This window comes from Sinocyclocheilus grahami, unplaced genomic scaffold, assembly GCF_001515645.1.
Source record: "Sinocyclocheilus grahami isolate Dianchi unplaced genomic scaffold, SAMN03320097.WGS_v1.1 scaffold440.1, whole genome shotgun sequence".
Taxonomy (NCBI): Eukaryota; Metazoa; Chordata; class Actinopteri; order Cypriniformes; family Cyprinidae; genus Sinocyclocheilus; species Sinocyclocheilus grahami.
In genome coordinates this window covers 1247044-1265499 of record NW_015505619.1, presented here as the reverse complement: position 1 = coordinate 1265499, position 18456 = coordinate 1247044, and the positions used below count along the sequence as shown (strand labels likewise).

At 36.2% G+C, this 18456-nt stretch overlaps 1 protein-coding gene across 1 annotated transcript; it reads right to left on the bottom strand.

Annotated features, from left to right (window-relative positions):
* Positions 1–495: 495 nt before the first annotated feature.
* Positions 496–16620, bottom strand: LOC107552036 (XK-related protein 6-like). The gene is made up of 3 exons (XM_016233841.1): positions 16616–16620; positions 3263–3459; positions 496–1548 (listed from the first exon to the last, which is right to left on the bottom strand). Exons 1-3 carry the CDS (start codon positions 16618–16620, stop codon positions 581–583), a joined length of 1170 nt encoding a protein of 389 aa, XP_016089327.1. The 3' UTR covers positions 496–580.
* Between the last annotated feature and the right edge of the window lie 1836 nt (positions 16621–18456).

The window sequence follows — 18456 nt, the reverse complement described above, 5'->3', positions numbered from 1 at the left end:
CTGCAGACGTCAGTGTAAAGGGGCGCGTACAGAGATGAATTCACTAGAGGCCAAATCCCTCTACTGTAGTTTGCTAGTAGAACTTCCTACTCAAAAATCGACAACTCTTACCGAAAATAAGTGACTTTTGATTGCATCATCAATGTAAATCACAAGTGGAAAATCTAGGTTATAGCAGGTGCTTTTTGTATATAAACACCAACTTGAGCATATCGATCAATGCAAATGTGAAAAAAGGCTCTGAAATATCAGTTAAGCTAGTATAGATGAATAAAAACTGTATAAAAAAAACTAAACACAAGGCGGTGTTGATGTGGTCAACCAATCTCCATTTTTCCAATGTAATGGTTTCTGCTGGCCGTAAACACCATGGCGCATACATATCCCTTCACGGGGACACATTTCTAAACGGATATCGTAAAAAAGAGACAGTATATACATACAAAATATATACACATCTTCTAGAGGCTTTTCACGTCAAAGAAAAATGTGCAATGCTTGATGCTTACACTCTTTTACACACAAGTATGCATTTATATGGAAACCAAAATGGCATGCATTTCGCGAAACGTGGCAGACGTCACAGGGACGACTCGTACTGCAGGAGCTCGTACAGCAGCGGTCCATCCCTGTACCTGATCCCGACGGTGGCGGGCGTGATGAACTGCAGGATGTTTATCGTCCTTCGCAAGCGCCTGTCCACGAAGTGCGCGTCCCAGGCCGGGTAGCGTTTCCTGGGCATGTCGATCTTTATCAGAGGTCCCTCTGGCCGGTAGCGGCCCAAGGGAGTGGTGGGCTCGGGTGAGCGCACCTGAAACACGGGCAGGCAGGTGTCTGCCGAGGTGTCGTCCTGCTGGCCAAAGGCCCCCATGGAAGCCCGGCTGGGAGTGGGTTGGGACGCTCGCGGCCCAGGGGTGGGCACCATGGGCTCGGCCTCCGGGGGGAATGGAAGTCCCCAAAGAAGCTCGGCACAACAGGAGCTAGCTAGCACCCTTATTTTAGGTCCCATCGGATGAAGGAACCCATAGTAGATGCCCATGAAAACCACCCCTGAGGCGAAGGTCAGGTAAACCCCGCAGAGCACCGGCACTGCATAGGAGTCGGTGGTGACCGGGTCTCGGTAGGCGTACCACAGGCAAGTAAGCACCGTATTCTCGGCAAGCACCACGAAGTAGTAGATCACCATGCGGAACCGGGTTCGGCCCTCCTTCACGTTGAACCAGCAGAAGATGTAGACGATGCCCACCACCATGTTGAAGAGCACCTCTTCCCATTTGGACATGCAATAATCCGTGCCGCCGTGCACTATCCAGAACGCCATGGCACACCAGTGCACGACCACGAAGATGCCGAAGTAGATGTGGAAGATGGAAGCGAAGAGGGCAAAGGAGAGCACCCGTGAGGATATGGTGAAAAGCCTCCAGAAGATGTGGATCAGTGCGCCTCTGTAGCTCATGCTCTTTTTGTCGTCTCTGGAGTCGCGCAGGAGCTTGTGGTATGAAGCCAGGACCCAGGCCAGCGAGAGTAGGGAGGCAACGGAGGAGACACCTGTGAGGTATTCATGATGACAGACAGTCTTCAGTATACTTATCAGAGGCCCTGTTTCCACCTGATATTAAGATATGTTTTCAGTGATCTGATCACAAGCTGTCAGCCAAGACAAATGACCGTTTGCACCTGGTTTTACCATGCATTTTAAATGTGTCTCATGTGACCATTTGTATTCGGATTTCATCTAGACCCTCCCCTCTTGTTTCATCACACTTTACATCACTTTTCACAGAAGCGCTGAATGTGGCACACAAATATAATAGAATGAAGGCACAGACTTATGTCAGGTTAGACAACATATTTAATTTAATGTGAAGGGGTGGGCGATATGACGAAAATCTTGTATCAAGATATGATTAATTTTATTTCACGGTAACGATATATATCACGATATAGTTATTTTTGCTTTAAATAATGTCTTTATGATACCATAGAAATTTCATAATTCTTCTCACCAGTATCAATATCATGGAAAAAAAAACTCAAGCTCACTGAAGACAAGTAAACAGTCAGAGATTAAAAAAGAACAAGAAACTAATTACAAGCAAGGACAAAAAAAACTACAGTAGAATAAATAAATAAGAAATGCTAAATACAATGTATAAAATAATCAAATGTATAAAAACACTGCATATTCTTCACTATGTAAATTAAATATATATTTCTTCTTACTAAAGTCACAAGATTTAGTCAAGAGCAGTGAGAGATTTTCTCTCTTTTTTTGTTTGAGTAACATGAATGACAGGCAGCAGGAATTTTAGACTGCTGTCAGCTGCCGGATCCAAAATACTGTTACACGTTATCTTTCTCTGCTGTTTGCTTTCACTTGAAACCTAAATTACTGTGTTTATGAGGATACTTGCAAAAATGGGTGTGTGTATTTAACTGTTCAAGGCCTATAAAGTGGCAATAATACTCCCGCGCTACCGTCTTCACGCGTGCGCCTCACTAAGCACATAGCGAAATGAGTTCTCTTTCGCTGCTGATTGTGTTTCAGCAGCTTAAAATCACTTGCTTTTGAATGCATACAAACAATACGTTTTCGTGACCACGAATAACACAAATAAAAGAAATCTCTTTATATAAACAAACTAAGGTTTTATCTGTGCTCTTTACATTTAAAATTAGAGGCAATCACTGTAATTTAATCACAATCCAAAAAACTATGCTGCATACATGCAGCATGAGTAGTTTTTAATCTAAATTAGATTTACCGCTATAAACAAAGCAGCGCTGCGCTTTTAAATACTACTTTAATATGCATTATATTGAGGCAAGACGAAAAGAAAATACCATCGAAACTTTTCTGAAGACAGTAAATTCCCTTCAGATATACATACATATAAATTCCTACCTCCAGTTGTATCGCAATTCGTTAAACATCTCTAGTGAAATCTTTACATCCCTAGTGAGGGATAGACTTGCAGTATTTACAATGGCACGCACTGTAAAAGGCGCTAGAATGCATTATTTTCACCAGCTCACAACTTCCGGTATGTTGTTCCTGATTACAGGATGATGGAAGTACAAAAATGCCAACTCTTTTCTGGGTTTCAGGACTCAATTCTGGTCTACAGCACTCTACAGAAATCTAGCTGATGTTGAGGGATCTATTTAGCTAGCATTTATCATGCATTCTGAAAGTTTACAGTTGCAAGCGCTAAGCTTTAGTTGACTGAACGAACTCCACTAAGGTACGGTTCACACTTACACTGTAGTGTCTCGGCCCGGTTCTTCTGGATCATTATACAGAGTTGTAGCACCAGTTGGGGGGCACTCTCTAGAAACGTCTCCAGCAGCCGGAGCATGTTGACGTCAGCATACTCGTACATCATCGCCCAGTAGAAGCGCCGACTGTGTTCCTTCTGCCGTCGACTCTGGATGCCCAGGTACATTGTGCGGATATACCTGTTCAGAAGATCAAAATATTACTACAAGTACAAACTTTGAGGCTACAAAAACCCAACACCATTAATTGCTCAGTGAATTCATATCTCATCATGTTCCAATGACCCTTTTCAATGAGACACATAGCTAATAAACATACACACCTCTGGACACAATGAGCAACATTCTTGTAAACAGAATAATTTTTTTTTGTATATGAAAAATATATGCAGTTGTCTTTTTTATTTAAATTTTGTGATCCTGTGCTACACAGAAACCAGAGAAACACTGGTTTGACACCTATAAATAGCAGAATTTGCACACAATTTTAAACATTCCCAAACGTTCTACCATTACAAAGCAGTAATTCCCAAACACATCTTAAATGGGTCATATGATGTTGCTAAAAAGAACTTTAAAAAAATGATTTTGTGTATTTGGTGTAATGAAATGTGTTTATGCGGTTTAAGGTAAAAAAAAACACATTATTTTCCACATACTGTACATTATTGTTTCTACATTATTGATATCGTCGATTTTTACAAAGCTCATCGCTCTGAAAAGCAAGGTGTGCTGTGATTGGCCAGCTATCCAGTGCGTTATGATTGGCCGAATACTTCAAGCGTGAGACGGAAATGTTACGCCCCTCACCATATTGTGATGATGCCCTGTCAGGCCGGAGCGATGATTCAAAAACATGAAAACCCATTATAAACGAGGCATTCATTGCATCCAGTGGGGACATAATTATGGATTATAATGACTTTTTTTTATTACGCGTTGCATTGCATCGTGCCGCATAAACATAAAACCATGTCTGCATTTGTGATCGGAGAAATGACAAACAACAAGCCCCACTCTACACTGCTCAAAAAACTCTCTTTAAATTTAAACTATAAAATATAAAAACTCTTTAAATATAAAAGACGTACTTACAATCTGAGAGTCAGAACAGCCGGCATTGTAGTCTACTCTACCAGGATCAGGAAACAGTCCTCCATAAAATGTACTGCACACATCTGAATATTTGGGTTGAACTGTTCTGGAACAGTGTTGTAAATACAACTTAACCACTGATTTCTAGTCGTGTCCATTTTTGGAAGACCAAACAAAGTATTTTCGCTTTCACAACGAAACACAGCATCACACACGTCGGCCTAGCGTGAGCAGAGGCCGGGGGCTTGAGAACAACAGTGTTGTAAATACAACTTAACCACTGATTTCTAGTTGTGTCCTCTTTTGGAAGACCAAACAAAGTAGTTTCGCTTTCACAACGCACAGCGCCTTCACGACATGGCGGCGGCGGCGTCAACAATACTACAGCGAGAATAAAAGTTACGCCTTCTTTCTTTGCGTGAACATTTGGGCGGCGTTATGCAAATCTTCCCACATAGTGATGTAGACATGTGGGGGCGTGTTAGAACGAGCTGTTTTAGGTAGACGTGGTTGACTCCTAACTTTTAAAAAGAATATCTCTTTGGATTTGAGACTTTAGTCTTTGCAACTTTACAGATCTTCTTTATGCACCAAGAGCTTGTAACACTCCAAAGAGAAAGGAAAAATTGAAATCGCATCATATGACCCCTTTAATTATACCACGTGGGGGAAAGAACTCTTTGATGTGTATAAATAATTAAAAAAAATTAAAAAACGTCAATAATACACTTGCAATTATATTTGCAGAAAACACATACTTTGTGCTCAAAATTAGCCTAAAATGTAAAATAATCATTAAAAAATATTATCCATTTCCAAAAGCACAAACATAAAGTAAAATTTGTAAAGTTTTAATTAAAATAGTCACAATGTGAAAATGAAAATATTGCATCCAATTAGAAAACTGAAAATATTTGTTAAATACAGTTTTATTTATCTTATGTACTTGTATTTGTTTTATTTTTGTAAAGATCTGTTTGTTTGTTTTTCTCCGATTTTTGGTGAATTGCATTAAAAACAGTTAGGGACAGTTAGACCTGCAAACATCATAATTGTTATTCATAATATCAGTATATGGAACTCAAAACAATTAAAAAACAAAACATATAAAAATATATTGTCCCCATTTTTAATTAATAGAGAATAACAAGTGAGATTTCATTAATGATATTTTTGACCACTGAACTAGGAAATCTCTGGTTTTTCAGAAATCTAGTCATCTTAATGTACATTTGCAGGTTAGCATTTAATGCTGGTTAAGGTCCAATAAATCTACATTATATGTGGTGCTGCATCCAAGTACTTGCAATTTAGCATCTATTTGTCCAACTGTTCACTTGGCATCACCATCTGACTTCCCATCAATGCATTTTACCAGAGATGGACAGTTACAAAGCATTGAGTGTCTTCAAAAATATGGTATTTGGAAAATAAATAAATAAATGATTTTTTTATTCATTCATTCATTCATTCATTCATTCATTCATGTAACCATTTATTTAGAAGAGATGTGCAATAAATTGTATCGTTCGCATGTGTCCATCATTTTCACAGGTTGCTTGAGGCACAGCGACTCTGGACATGAGTGTGAATTATTTATGTCTATAAAATGAGCTGGAGCACATGGCAGCAGGAGTTTCCCATCAAGGGCAGACTTATTACATGAGTATTTCTTGATGCTGATCCTGGAGGACCCAAATACAACACACTCATTTTAGAACAAATATTTAGGGCAATATTCACATTGTGACAATATACCGGTGACAAGAAGGCATCACCACTCCAGTGATTTTTTTCAATGATATTTCGAATTTGTTTTGTTGTATTTTTGCTTATCGTTTTTTTTTATTTTTATTATGTCTATATATTTTTTTATAATTTTTATTTCAACAAACTAAATAAAAGTAATGTTGCTTTGGCAATTAGTTGAAATAAGTATACATTTTTATATTTTATTTCAGTTAACATTTATTTTATTTCAAGTAAGAAATGTTTTTATGGTTATTATTTGATATAATAACCCTGGACTGCTCATATACTCTAGTCTGGGGTGTAAAGCTGTGAAAACAGACAATCGGAGTGAGATATCACAGTATATCGCATATGCATCTCAGCGATTTCACAGTTTACATATTAACACTGCATTTATTTACAGTCACTGTGGGACATTTTTGCACTATAATGATTAATGGCCAATATTGACTGTATGCAAACAAACAGACAACCTCTTTGTGTTGATATATAGCCAGTGGATACTGCACTGCCTGAACCGGGATATTAAAGCCTCTGCCATCCAGCAGGCTTCAGGCATGAGTCTAACGCCAGACAGAAAGAGTTATATCTCAAATATCTCTAATAGTACCACAGGAAGTCACTCAGTGAATGGCCTTTATTTGCTTTATGTTTCCAGCTGAATGAGTCACCGTACACAGCTGTGCCACTGATATCGACCCGGATGGGATGGGAATGGGGGCAGGTTACAGTAATGTTGGGATTCATGTCATCCAAGCTGTTTCCCGTGTTAATCAATACAGCCTTAAAAGCATGGAGTGCATGTACTAAAATCACTCTGTATGAAAGCTGATAAACTTAGCCACAAATTCATAGGATGCACTGTGACATACAGTTAAAGGTTTTAGTAGCAACATTTTTAAAAGAAGTCTCTTATGCACACCAAGGTTGCATTTATTTGATAAAAATACAGTAATTTTGTGAAATATTTTACAAATTCAAATAACTGATTTCTATCAGAATATATGTGACCCTGGAGCACAAAAGCAGTGTTAAGTCGCTGGGGTATATTTGTAGCAATAGACAAAAATACATTGTATGGGTCAAAATTATAGATTTTTCTTTTATGCCAAAAATCATTAGGATATTAAGTAAAGATCATGTTCTTCAAACTTAATTTTTGATTAGTAATATGCATTGCTAAGAACTTCATTTGGACAACTTTAAAGGCGATTTTCTCAATATTTTGATTTTTTTGCACCCTCAGATTCCAGATTTTCAAATAGTTGTATCTCAGCCAAATATTGTCCTATCCTAACAAACCATACAACATCAATGGAAAGCTTATTTATTCAGTGTTCAGATGATGTATAAATATCAGTTTTGAAAAATTGACCCTTATGACTGGTTTTGTGGTCCAGGGTCACATATTGTAAAATGTAATTTATTTCTGTGATCAAAGCTGAATTTTCAGCATCATTACTCCAGTCTTCAGTGTCACATGATCCTTCAGCAATCATTTTAATATGCTGATTTGATTTGCTGCTCAAGAAATATTTCTTATTATTATCAATGTTGAAAACAGTAACATTTTTGAGGATTTTTTGAACATTTTTTATACGAATTAGAAATATTTAAATTTACACTATAAATGTATTTGCTGTCACTTTTGATTAATTTAATACATCCTTGCTGAATAAAAAGTATGGAGACAGCGATTTTTGAGGATTTAAAAAAAAAAAAGTTTTCTAACATTATACATTTATTTACTGTCACTTTTGATCAATTGAATGCATGATTAAAAGCATTCATTTATTTCAGAAAAACTAAAAAAATTAAGATTAAGAACATAAGGTGAAGCCATTATAATAAAAAAATAAAACAGTGCTAATAAATAGTAATAAAACACTGATAAAACAGTGAAACCACAAGAGCTCTAGAAAGGAGATAATACAGATGTGCCGTATTAATTCAGCCTACCCATCTCCCATCTCCCCAGTCTCCATCATACAGGCAACAAAACTATGAATGAAAATAAGCCCGCCAACACATAGATCCATATAAAGAAATAATCTTTTCCAGAGTCTAAATACAAACAAACAGAATTACTCTGCTTTCTATCTAGAAGTGTGACACCTCGGATGAAAGATTCGCACGCCTGTGAAATCCTGGGGTTTTCCCGCTAAATCCTTTCTGGGGAATACTATGAAAAAAAAGGATTTCCACTGTTTCATATCATCCAACAAACATATGGAGAGAGACAATGGGAAAATAAATGGGAACATTATGCATGCATGCGATACGCCAAATTTCTCCTCTTTCCGTCTCACTTTCCAGCACTTCCAGAGCGCAAAGTAAAACAAGTTGTTAGAGGTGGTGAAATGTGAAAGATGTTTTTTCATTAATAATACAGAAATTAATGTTAAAAGGGGGGATAAAGAGACAGAGAGGTAGACTTACACTAATCTCTCTCCATTCCAGAAGCCTCTTTCTTTTTTTCTTTCTGTCTGTGAGCGAGTAAACCTCCCTGTCCCAAACCAAACTGCTTCTGTCTAGATCATCAGTCCATCAGGGAAACTAAAGCGAAACAAACAGAACATAATGGAGTCATGAAATGAGAATGGGGTGAGGGAGAACATACAACAACCAAACTGCAACAGAATTATGAGATCGAGCAGACATCAAATGAAAATGGGTAAAATGACTCCAAACAAGGCAGAAATTAGAATATTGTAAAGCAGAGGGATGGACGTGCTATTTAGAAAGAGAAGAGAATTCTGAACCTGAATACTTGTTCCTTTTCAATAACTAAAGACATTTTACATATTGCACACCTTAAAGGGATAGTTCACCCAAAAATGAAAATGTGATGTTTATCTGCTTACCCCCAGGGCATCCAAGATGTAGGTGACTTTGTTTCTTCAGTAGAACACATTTGATGATTTTTAACTCCAACCGTTGCAGTCTATCAGTCGTATAATGCATGGCAATGGTAACAAAATCTATGAGAGTAAAAAAAACATGCACAGACAAATCCAAATTAAACCCTGCGGCTCGTGACGACACATTGATGTCCTAAGACACGAAACGATCGGTTTGTGCGAGAAACCAAACAGTATTTATATCATTTTTTACCTCTAATACACCACTATGTCCAACTATCTTTGCGCGCGCACGGCATCCGGTGTGTGAGGTGTGTACACACGCATCTCTGGTGTAGTTTACGTTAATGGGTGTGTTGATATCCAGCGCGCCCAAAGACAGTTGGACATAGTGCTGTATTAGAGGTAAAAAATGATATAAATACTGTTCAGTTTCTGGCACAAACCGGTCGTTTCGTGTCTTAGGACATCAATGTGTCGTCACGAGCCGCAGGGTTTAATTTGGATTTGTCTGTGCATGTTTTTTTTACTCTCATAGATTTTGTTACCATTGCCATGCATTATACGACTGATAGACTGCAACGGCTGGAGTTAAAAATCATCAAATGTGTTCTACTGAAGAAACAGTAGATGTGTTCTACTGAAGTCACCTACATCTTGGATGCCCTGGGGGTAAGCAGATAAACATCACATTTTCATTTTTGGGTGAACTATCCCTTTAAGGTAAATATATATGCATACACATGCATATAATTAACAAAAACAAAATATTAAGTTTGATAAGATGATAAAATGGCTATAGTATGCAAACCCGTTTCCGCCAAAAAAAGGCAACTGAGACTTTTTCGCTCACTTTTTGCACACATTTTTTCACGTAGGCTATCATGCAAATCTGTGTTTATATCGCGTCATTTAAAAGTCAGAATTGCAAGATATAAACATAGAATTGCATTATATAAACTCAGAATTCTGACCTTTTCCTTGCAGTGAACTCTGACTTTACATCCCGCAATTCTGTTGTTTTTTTGCCAAAGAATAAAAATCTAAACAGACTTTCTGCGACTTTTTATCTCATAATTCTTTTATTTATTTATTTTTGCAATTCTGAGAGAAAAAGTCTGAATTGAAAAATAAAAACCTCACAAAAGTAAATACATATCATGAGCAGGATCAGAAATGATTACAGGACAGATTATCAGTTAATAAAGGCTAATTTTCATGCACAATAGTATGTTTTGACCACAAAACACTTTAACCATAATGCATGATTTGTAAACATCTGCATCACATAACCAGCTCCATATGTATGGCTTTTCTGAAGTAAGCTTGCTTGTAAGCTCACCTGGTACAGCATTGCACTTGCAATGTAAAGCACTTGGGTACAAGTTCCATGAAACACCAATTACAATAAAAAAAATAGTAGACGCAAACTAAAATGGCATAGTTGCATCAGTAAATGCATGTTTATCTCACGCTTGTTTTTGTTAACATGAGCTTTAGATTAATGTGTTATATTTTCAACAACAACCATCGTAATAAAACACTGACAGATTCACGTTCATCATGTTTCGGATAAAACTAAACACACTTTTAGCGTCATTCATTCACTGGACATTTCACTTCAAAAGTGTCGTGCAACGTGCAAAAAGCATAAAATAAATCTGCAGAAATGACGCCACAAACATGTTTTTCTAATGAGCCTGGGTTGGAAAAATACCCCATAAACTCAAAACGAACTCTATTCTAGTTACACCACAGCAATTACAAAAAAATGATATGAGATTTATTACTATGACTGTACATTATCCCTCACACATTTATCAACAACACAATATGAAATCATACCACATATGGCCATGAAAAAGAGCTAAAGCAAACACTGTGAGGATGGTCAGAAATCATGAGTACTTGGTTGAAGCTAAAATGCCACTGAAAGTGACAAAACTCCCCTGGATATGTAAAATACACACAGAAAAATGCTCCAGCAAGTGTCTTATTTTCTAGGCATACATATATTGCATAAAATATCAGCTAGAAAAACACTGAATAACACTCTAAAAAACACTGTGACAACTGCAAAACCGCAAATACATTCAAATGCATGGTGACAGATTTCAGCAGAGACCTGCATAATTCAACACAAGGATCTGCAAATGATTGCGAATGTATTCCAGCAGAGCGTTTATTCTGTTATGATAAGTTATACATTATTATTTAAAGATAATGTTGTTGTTTGATATTTATTTAATTTGTCTCTTGGTTCTGAAACTGTATGTCACAGTAAAAATAAGCAAAAAATGTGAAAAGTTCTGAATAAAATTTCAATTATGTAAACCGGCATACACCAGAGAATGTTCCACATGCAGACACAAGTGTTTCTAAATGTCAGGAAATAATGCAACCTTCATGCTCCTTTTTTCCAAAGCTTACAGTTTGGCTCTGCACATTAAACCATGACGCATGCAAAACATTATATTAAACACTGAAAACATTACACCTGGATCCTATTTTGAACCTAGAGCATATTCCTTTAAAAGAAATATTTGCTGAAAATATACTCACCCTCAGGACATCTAAGATGAAGATGAGTTTGTTTTATCACAACAGATTTGGAGAAATGTAGCATTCCATCACTTGCTCACCAGTGGATCCTCTGCAGTGAATGGGTGCCGTCAGAATGAGAGTCCAAACAGCTGATAAAAACATCACAATAATCCACAAGACTCCAGTCCATCAATTACCATCTTATGTAGTGAAAAGCTGCAGGTTTCTGAGAAACAAATCCATCATTAAAGTATTAATTGGAGGTTAATTGCTGTACTGGAGTGCTTTGGATTACTTGTGGATTATTGTGATGTTTTTATCAGCTGTTTGGACTCTCATTCTGACGGCACCCATTCACTGCAGAGCATCCATTGCTGAGCAAAGTGATGCAGTGCTACATTTCTCCAAATCTGTTTCCATGAAGAAACACAACTATCTACATCTTGGATGGTCTGAGGGTGAGCACATTTTCATTTTTGGGTGAACTATTCCTTTAAGACATGCAGGTCTACAGTAAATTGTCTGGATTTTTGTGAAACAGGAAAATTTCACGCTTGCTCTCTCATTTGACCCCTAGATGAAGTATTCAGGTGCTATTTCAAGCGAGTGCATCATGACTAAGAGAAAGAACCTGCTGAGACACTGCAAACTCCCTCTCTTTCTCTCCTGGAGAGCTGTTACTGAAACTCCCGCAGGGAGGATAGATTCAGTTCACAGGCTTTATGCTTTTACCCTGAAAATTTCACAGATTGTGCCTGCAATCAATAATTGAACACAGCTTTAACACTGAGGTTTGTGTGCAACTCAGTTTCTCACAGCAGAATCTTTTAGAAGGAAATAGTCTGGGTTTAGTTCATAAAAAGCTTTAAAGCTGAACAGACTGTTGAGCAGTTAGCAATACAATCTGAGGAAACAGACTTTTAGACCTCTTTTTCAGCTACTGAGATGTTTCTGAGCACTTATCAAAGGGGCACGATTGTGAAAACATCTAAAGGTCAGGCAAATTTTGATGCACTATGAAAACATACTGTAATTTTTAGATCACAATAAAACATTTCCGCCACTTTCAGAAATCAGACAGATTAATTTTCTGGTCTTTACAGAAGCAAAAAGCCTTTGCACACAAAAACATCAAATTATTATAAAAATAAAATGCATGATATGACCTCTTCGAAAAGAGCAAACACTCTCACTATAACAGTAGATTCTATCTAGCTAATTTCACCCCCTGAAAGTTATTCGCAATCCAGCAAATCCCAGTTTCAATTTACTGTATTCTGTTCTGTAGGATATTTTTAGTCGCAGCTGCAGAATTAATTCAACAATCATAATCCTGGAACACTCATACATGCAAAGGCTGAAACTATAGCTGCAATCTTCTCTGAAAGTCCAGTGAATCTAATTCCCCGATAAAAAGAAACAATAGTTAAGGCTCACAGATATCTGAAAGGTTAAATGGATGATGGAGGATTATGTGGCTAAGTAGAAATAAGAGCTACTCAGGTTTAGAAGCTAAACACATTATGAAATCAGAAATATCCCCGTGCATGTTGATCGTTTCAAAGTGAATTCATTTCTGCATTCATATCAGATTTATTATAGTGTCATGCTGTAGTTTCTTTTAATATTTTGAACTAATCAAATTAAACTAAATTAAAATGAGAAGGTTTTTTTTTCAGGTAATGAATTAGGTTATTTCAAGTAACAATTTTATATGGTTTTGGTTCTAGTTTTAGTCAACTATAATGACCCTAATGAATAATAACAGATAACAGAATAAAATAAATAACTGATTCAAATAAAAAGGATCAGTATTGTTATAACTTTCCAGGGAAATGAAATAATTGAAATTAAAATAAAACAAATATTGTATTTCATCTATTTGCCAAAGCAAAATTTATTTATTTTTTAATTGAAGTACTAAAATAAAATACAAACTGCATCATTTAATGTCAATTAAGCAAAGTTACCTCCCCAAAATCACCACAATAATTTAATTCTCAATTTTTGAATACAGAAAAATTTGGATATATTACTAAAATGATCAAATATTTCGACATAATGTTTTATTTTATTACTTTATTTTATATCTGTAATTAAAAAAGAACATATTGGAGTCAGAAAAAATAAACGTATAAGTGAGTGAATAATAATAACGTGAATAACGGTAATTAAAATTTGGAAGCAAATTGTGATTAACTGTTATATGTAAAATATCAAAATGCAAAACAAGTTTTTCTTCATGCCATATTTTTTGTGAGATATACTCAACTACAATATACGAAGAGAAGTGTGTGTGTGTGTGTGTGTGTGTGTGTGTGTGTGTGTGTGACGATGATGCTACTTAAAATTGTTTGTGGGTCTCGTGAATAATTTACCAGTTAAAAGTCTGGACAAGTTAGATTTTCACATTTCACAATAATAGTTAGAAATATCATGCAGTTACAAAAACTATACAGTGTACTATACTAAGTATATATGTGTGTGTATAGAGAGAGGTGTGTGTGTATGTATTTATATACTTTATATATTTTAGGGCAATATAAATTAATAAATAAAATTTTTTTTTATGAATTTTCTGAATATTTCTCACTCTGATTATTTTTGATTTGATATATGATTATTATTTCTGTACACAAACCTTTAAGTATTTTAACTGAACAAACAAACAAATAATTAAATAAATCACTATTATTGTCGAGGTAAAACCATACACTTTATTTGCCGCACTTTTATAAATATTGAATATTTCACACGTTTTTTTTTTTCCAAAGTAAAGTTTCTGTACACATGTTTAAAGGTTAAATAAATAAATGTTTCCACCATTATTGTCCAGGAAAAATCATACTCAGAGATTCATAAACAATTAATATTTCTCAAGGTGGGAGAACAAAATAAATAAATAAATTCCACCCTTATAAAATGTTTCATATAACATTTATTTATTTACATTTATATGTGTATTTATATATTTTTTATAAATTATAAATATTTCCACCATTATTGTCCAGGAAAAAAACGCATGACTTTTTATGACATTGGTTATTGGGTTTTCTGCAGAATTCAGAATTCTTCTTCAGAATTCAACAGCAAATCATTCATGAAACACTATATTTATTTGAAGACATATTTTGTGTCAGCATATTTTAGAGTTTCTGTGCATTACTATAACTGTTTTATTTAAAACGCATTGTATTATTGCTCAATTCATATTTAAACCGGTTATTATGTTAAAAGCAAAATGCTGGGGGGGAAAACAGCCTCTTTGAACACAATCTGTGAGCTCCATAAAATCCACTGCAGTTGCTTTCAGCACATAGGGAATTTCCTAGATTAGCAGAGCACAAGCAAAACCCTCTGCCACAGGAATATGACAAAAGCCCCCGTCTTTAGTTCCGTCCCAGTGGAGAGAGTCCAAATCTTCAAACACACACTGCGCCACATCTGACAGAGATACTGGGCGGCTTAACCGCTCTGAGCTAATTAAACTGTCATGATAAAACCAGAGGAGTAGTGGAAACCTCATTTTCAGTAACAGGGAAAAAATGCTCAAAAGAGTCCATGTTGTGATGCATGCATTATTAAACGAAAAAAGAAAAAAAAGACTTATTTATTTAAAATCAACAAAGAGTCTTCTTTTTTTCATTTGCTGTAGGTTTTTATTTATTTAATTAATAAAACCTATATTGTTAAAGCAACTGTATGTAGTTTTGTGTATTTTTGCGACTGTAGAGCCCCCTACAGTTAAGTGAGTGGAATTCACTGCCGTAAATATACCTTTCGCTCCATTACAAGTCAGTGTCCCATTAGAATAATTTTGATATTTCAAGGTACAAAACATACAGTTGCTTTAAATATATTTTGAGTAAAATTTCTTAACTAGCATTCCATTCCAATTAAATGATGATTTAAAATGAAATTAAAATTTGCATCTGTAATTAGTTCCAGTTCACTCATCACTTTGCAAATGTAAGATCGAGTCAAAAGCATTGCATTGTTCCTGTAGTGGACACTGTGAACTCGGCTGGTTTATTTAGAATGTTTTGCATAAAAGAATAAATGTAAATGTAAAACCGAAAATAGGTAGAGAAGGAAAGACAGATACAAAACAGTTCAGAGAGTGTGCAGCATCATTCTTGACTGCAAAAGCAAAACCCATTTACACACAATTTGATTTGAAAAACACATATGCTTCCCTGTTCAGAAGGGTGACTGTTCTCTGCAGTGCATTTGAACCAAACAGAACAGCTACTAAATGCAAAAGCACAAGGGCATGACATTTTTATGAAAGCTAATGTTGTGACTGTAGGGGCAGTGAATACTACAAGAGAGATAATTGCCTGCAGATCCCCTGAGTTCTGGGCTGCTTTCATGTGTTGCTATTGAAGCAGACAATAAATGTATACTGAACAAAATTATAAACGCAACACTTTTGTTTTTGCCCCCATTTTTCATGAGCTGAACTCAAAAAAGATCCTTGCAACATGGGGCCGTGCATTATCATGCTGCAACATGAGGTGATGGTCGTGGATGAATGGCACAACAATGGGCCTCAGGATCTCGTCACGGTATCTCTGTGCATTCAAAATGCCATCAATAAAATGCACATGTGTTCGTTGTCCATAACATACGCCTGCCCATACCATAACCCCACCGCCACCATGGGAGCGACTCGATCCACAACATTGACATCAGCAAACCGACACCCACACGACGCCATACACGCTGTCTGCCATCTGCCCTGTACAGTGAAAACCGGGATTCATCCGTGAAGAGAACACCTCTCCAAAGTGCCAGATGCCATCGAATGTAAGCATTTGCCCACTCAACTCGGTTATGAAGACGAACTGCAGTCCTGTGCTGATCCGTTGTTAGTATATACGTGTACTGTTGGTTCCTGTTTTGCCTTGCCTTGCCGTGCCATGCCGTGCTGTGCTACGGCCTGCCCTGCCCTGCCCTGCCCTGCCCTGGCCTGTCCTGTCCTGTCCTGCCTGCCTATTTTCCCCCTCGGGGTAGTTTTTGTTGTTGTTTTGTTTTAATTATTATCATTAAAAGCCCATTTCTTCCTGCATTTGAGTCCTCACCTCATACCCGCAAACCTGACACTCGTGCTGTGAAAGACACACCGTTGATTCAGTACGCACAAGACGTATGGCCACTGACATAAGACTGCTGTATCAAAGATTCTTTAGACTCAAGCCAGACATTCCCTAAATCCTAACCTCCTTTACAACTGCAATCAATGATTCTTAAGCGATGGACTATATATATATTAATTTAAATATTCACACACTGTATAAATATTAACATTTAATTTTTCCGGCCTCTTATTGCTACCTGTCCCAACTTTTTTGGAATGTGTAGCTCTCATGAAATCCAAAATGAGCCAATATTTGGCATGACATTTCAAAATGTTTCACTTTCAACATTTGATATGTTATCTATATTCTATTGTGAATAAAATATAAGTTTATGAGATTTGTAAATTATTCCATTCCTTTTTTACTCACAATTTGTACAGTGTCCCAACTTTTTTGGAATTGGGTTTGTATATGGTAAATATATTTAATTTGCATTTTTTTCCCTCATTTAAAATAAGTATATATTGGAATATAATTATTTGTTTAATATATCATTTCATAAAATATTATTTAAATAATATTTAAATATTATATATATATATATATATATATATATGTATATATATATATATATATATATTGTTTAATAATGTAATATTTTTATTTAAAAAAAATTTTTTGGGTGCTAAATGTCATGCAGGTGTGGGAAAAGTCCTTTGGAAACAAGCCCTACAAGTCTTCCAGCATATCACAGTGACACACAGTCCACAGTTCAAGGGTTCACTGAGTTCAACACTTTATATAAGAAAACCCTTTAATGAGAATAGATGTTCAGATTCTGTAGTACTCTTGCTAGTTAATTACAAGACAGAGGAAATTTCCACTGGCTCCTTGTGGAAGACATGGAATTGATTCACTTAGACTAAATAAATGGTCTGAGCACAATAACCTCTCTGAGTCTTCTGTCTGAGGAGAGGCTAAAATACTCAGTCATTCATAAAGAAGGTTATTGTGTTCATTATTGCTCTGGTTGAATTCAAGTACCAAAGGGCTTTTTGAAGATGCTGATTTCATTTTCCAGCAGGATTTGGCACCTGCTCACACTGCCAAAAGCACCAAAAGTTGGTTAAATGACCATGGTGTTGGTGTGCTTGACTGGCCAGCAAACTCACCAGACCTGAAGCCCATAGAGAATCTAGAGTCAAGAGGAAAGTGAGAAACAAGAGACCAAAAAAATGCAGGCCACTGTCAAAGAAACCTGGGCTTCCATACCACCTCATCAGTGCCACAAACTGATCACCTCCATGCCACGCCGAATTGAGGCAGTAATTAAAGCAAAAGGAGCCCCTACCAAGTATTGAGTACATGTACAGTAAATGAACATACGTTCCAGAAGGCCAACAATTCACTAAAAATGTTTTTTTTATTGGTCTTATGAAGTATTCAAATTTGTTGAGAGCGGGAATTGGTGGGTTTTTGTGAAATGTGAGCCAAAATCATCACAATTAAAAGAACCAAAGACTTAAACTACTTCAGTCTGTGGGCACTGAATTTATTTAATACACGAGTTTCACAATTTGAGTTGAATTACTGAAATAAATGAACTTTTCCATGACATTCTAATTTATTGAGATGCACCTGTATATAGGTCAAGTCCATTACCAGATTATTAACGGTCTATGTAGGAGATAGGGAAACATCATCTCTGTCATTTGAGTAAGAAATAAAATGCCACATATTCATCATACAAACAGAGCTGAAATAAAGACTAAGTTCACAAGCTATTTATACACTCTAAAAAATGCTGGGTTATATTTAACCCAGCATTTTTTAGAGTGTATAAA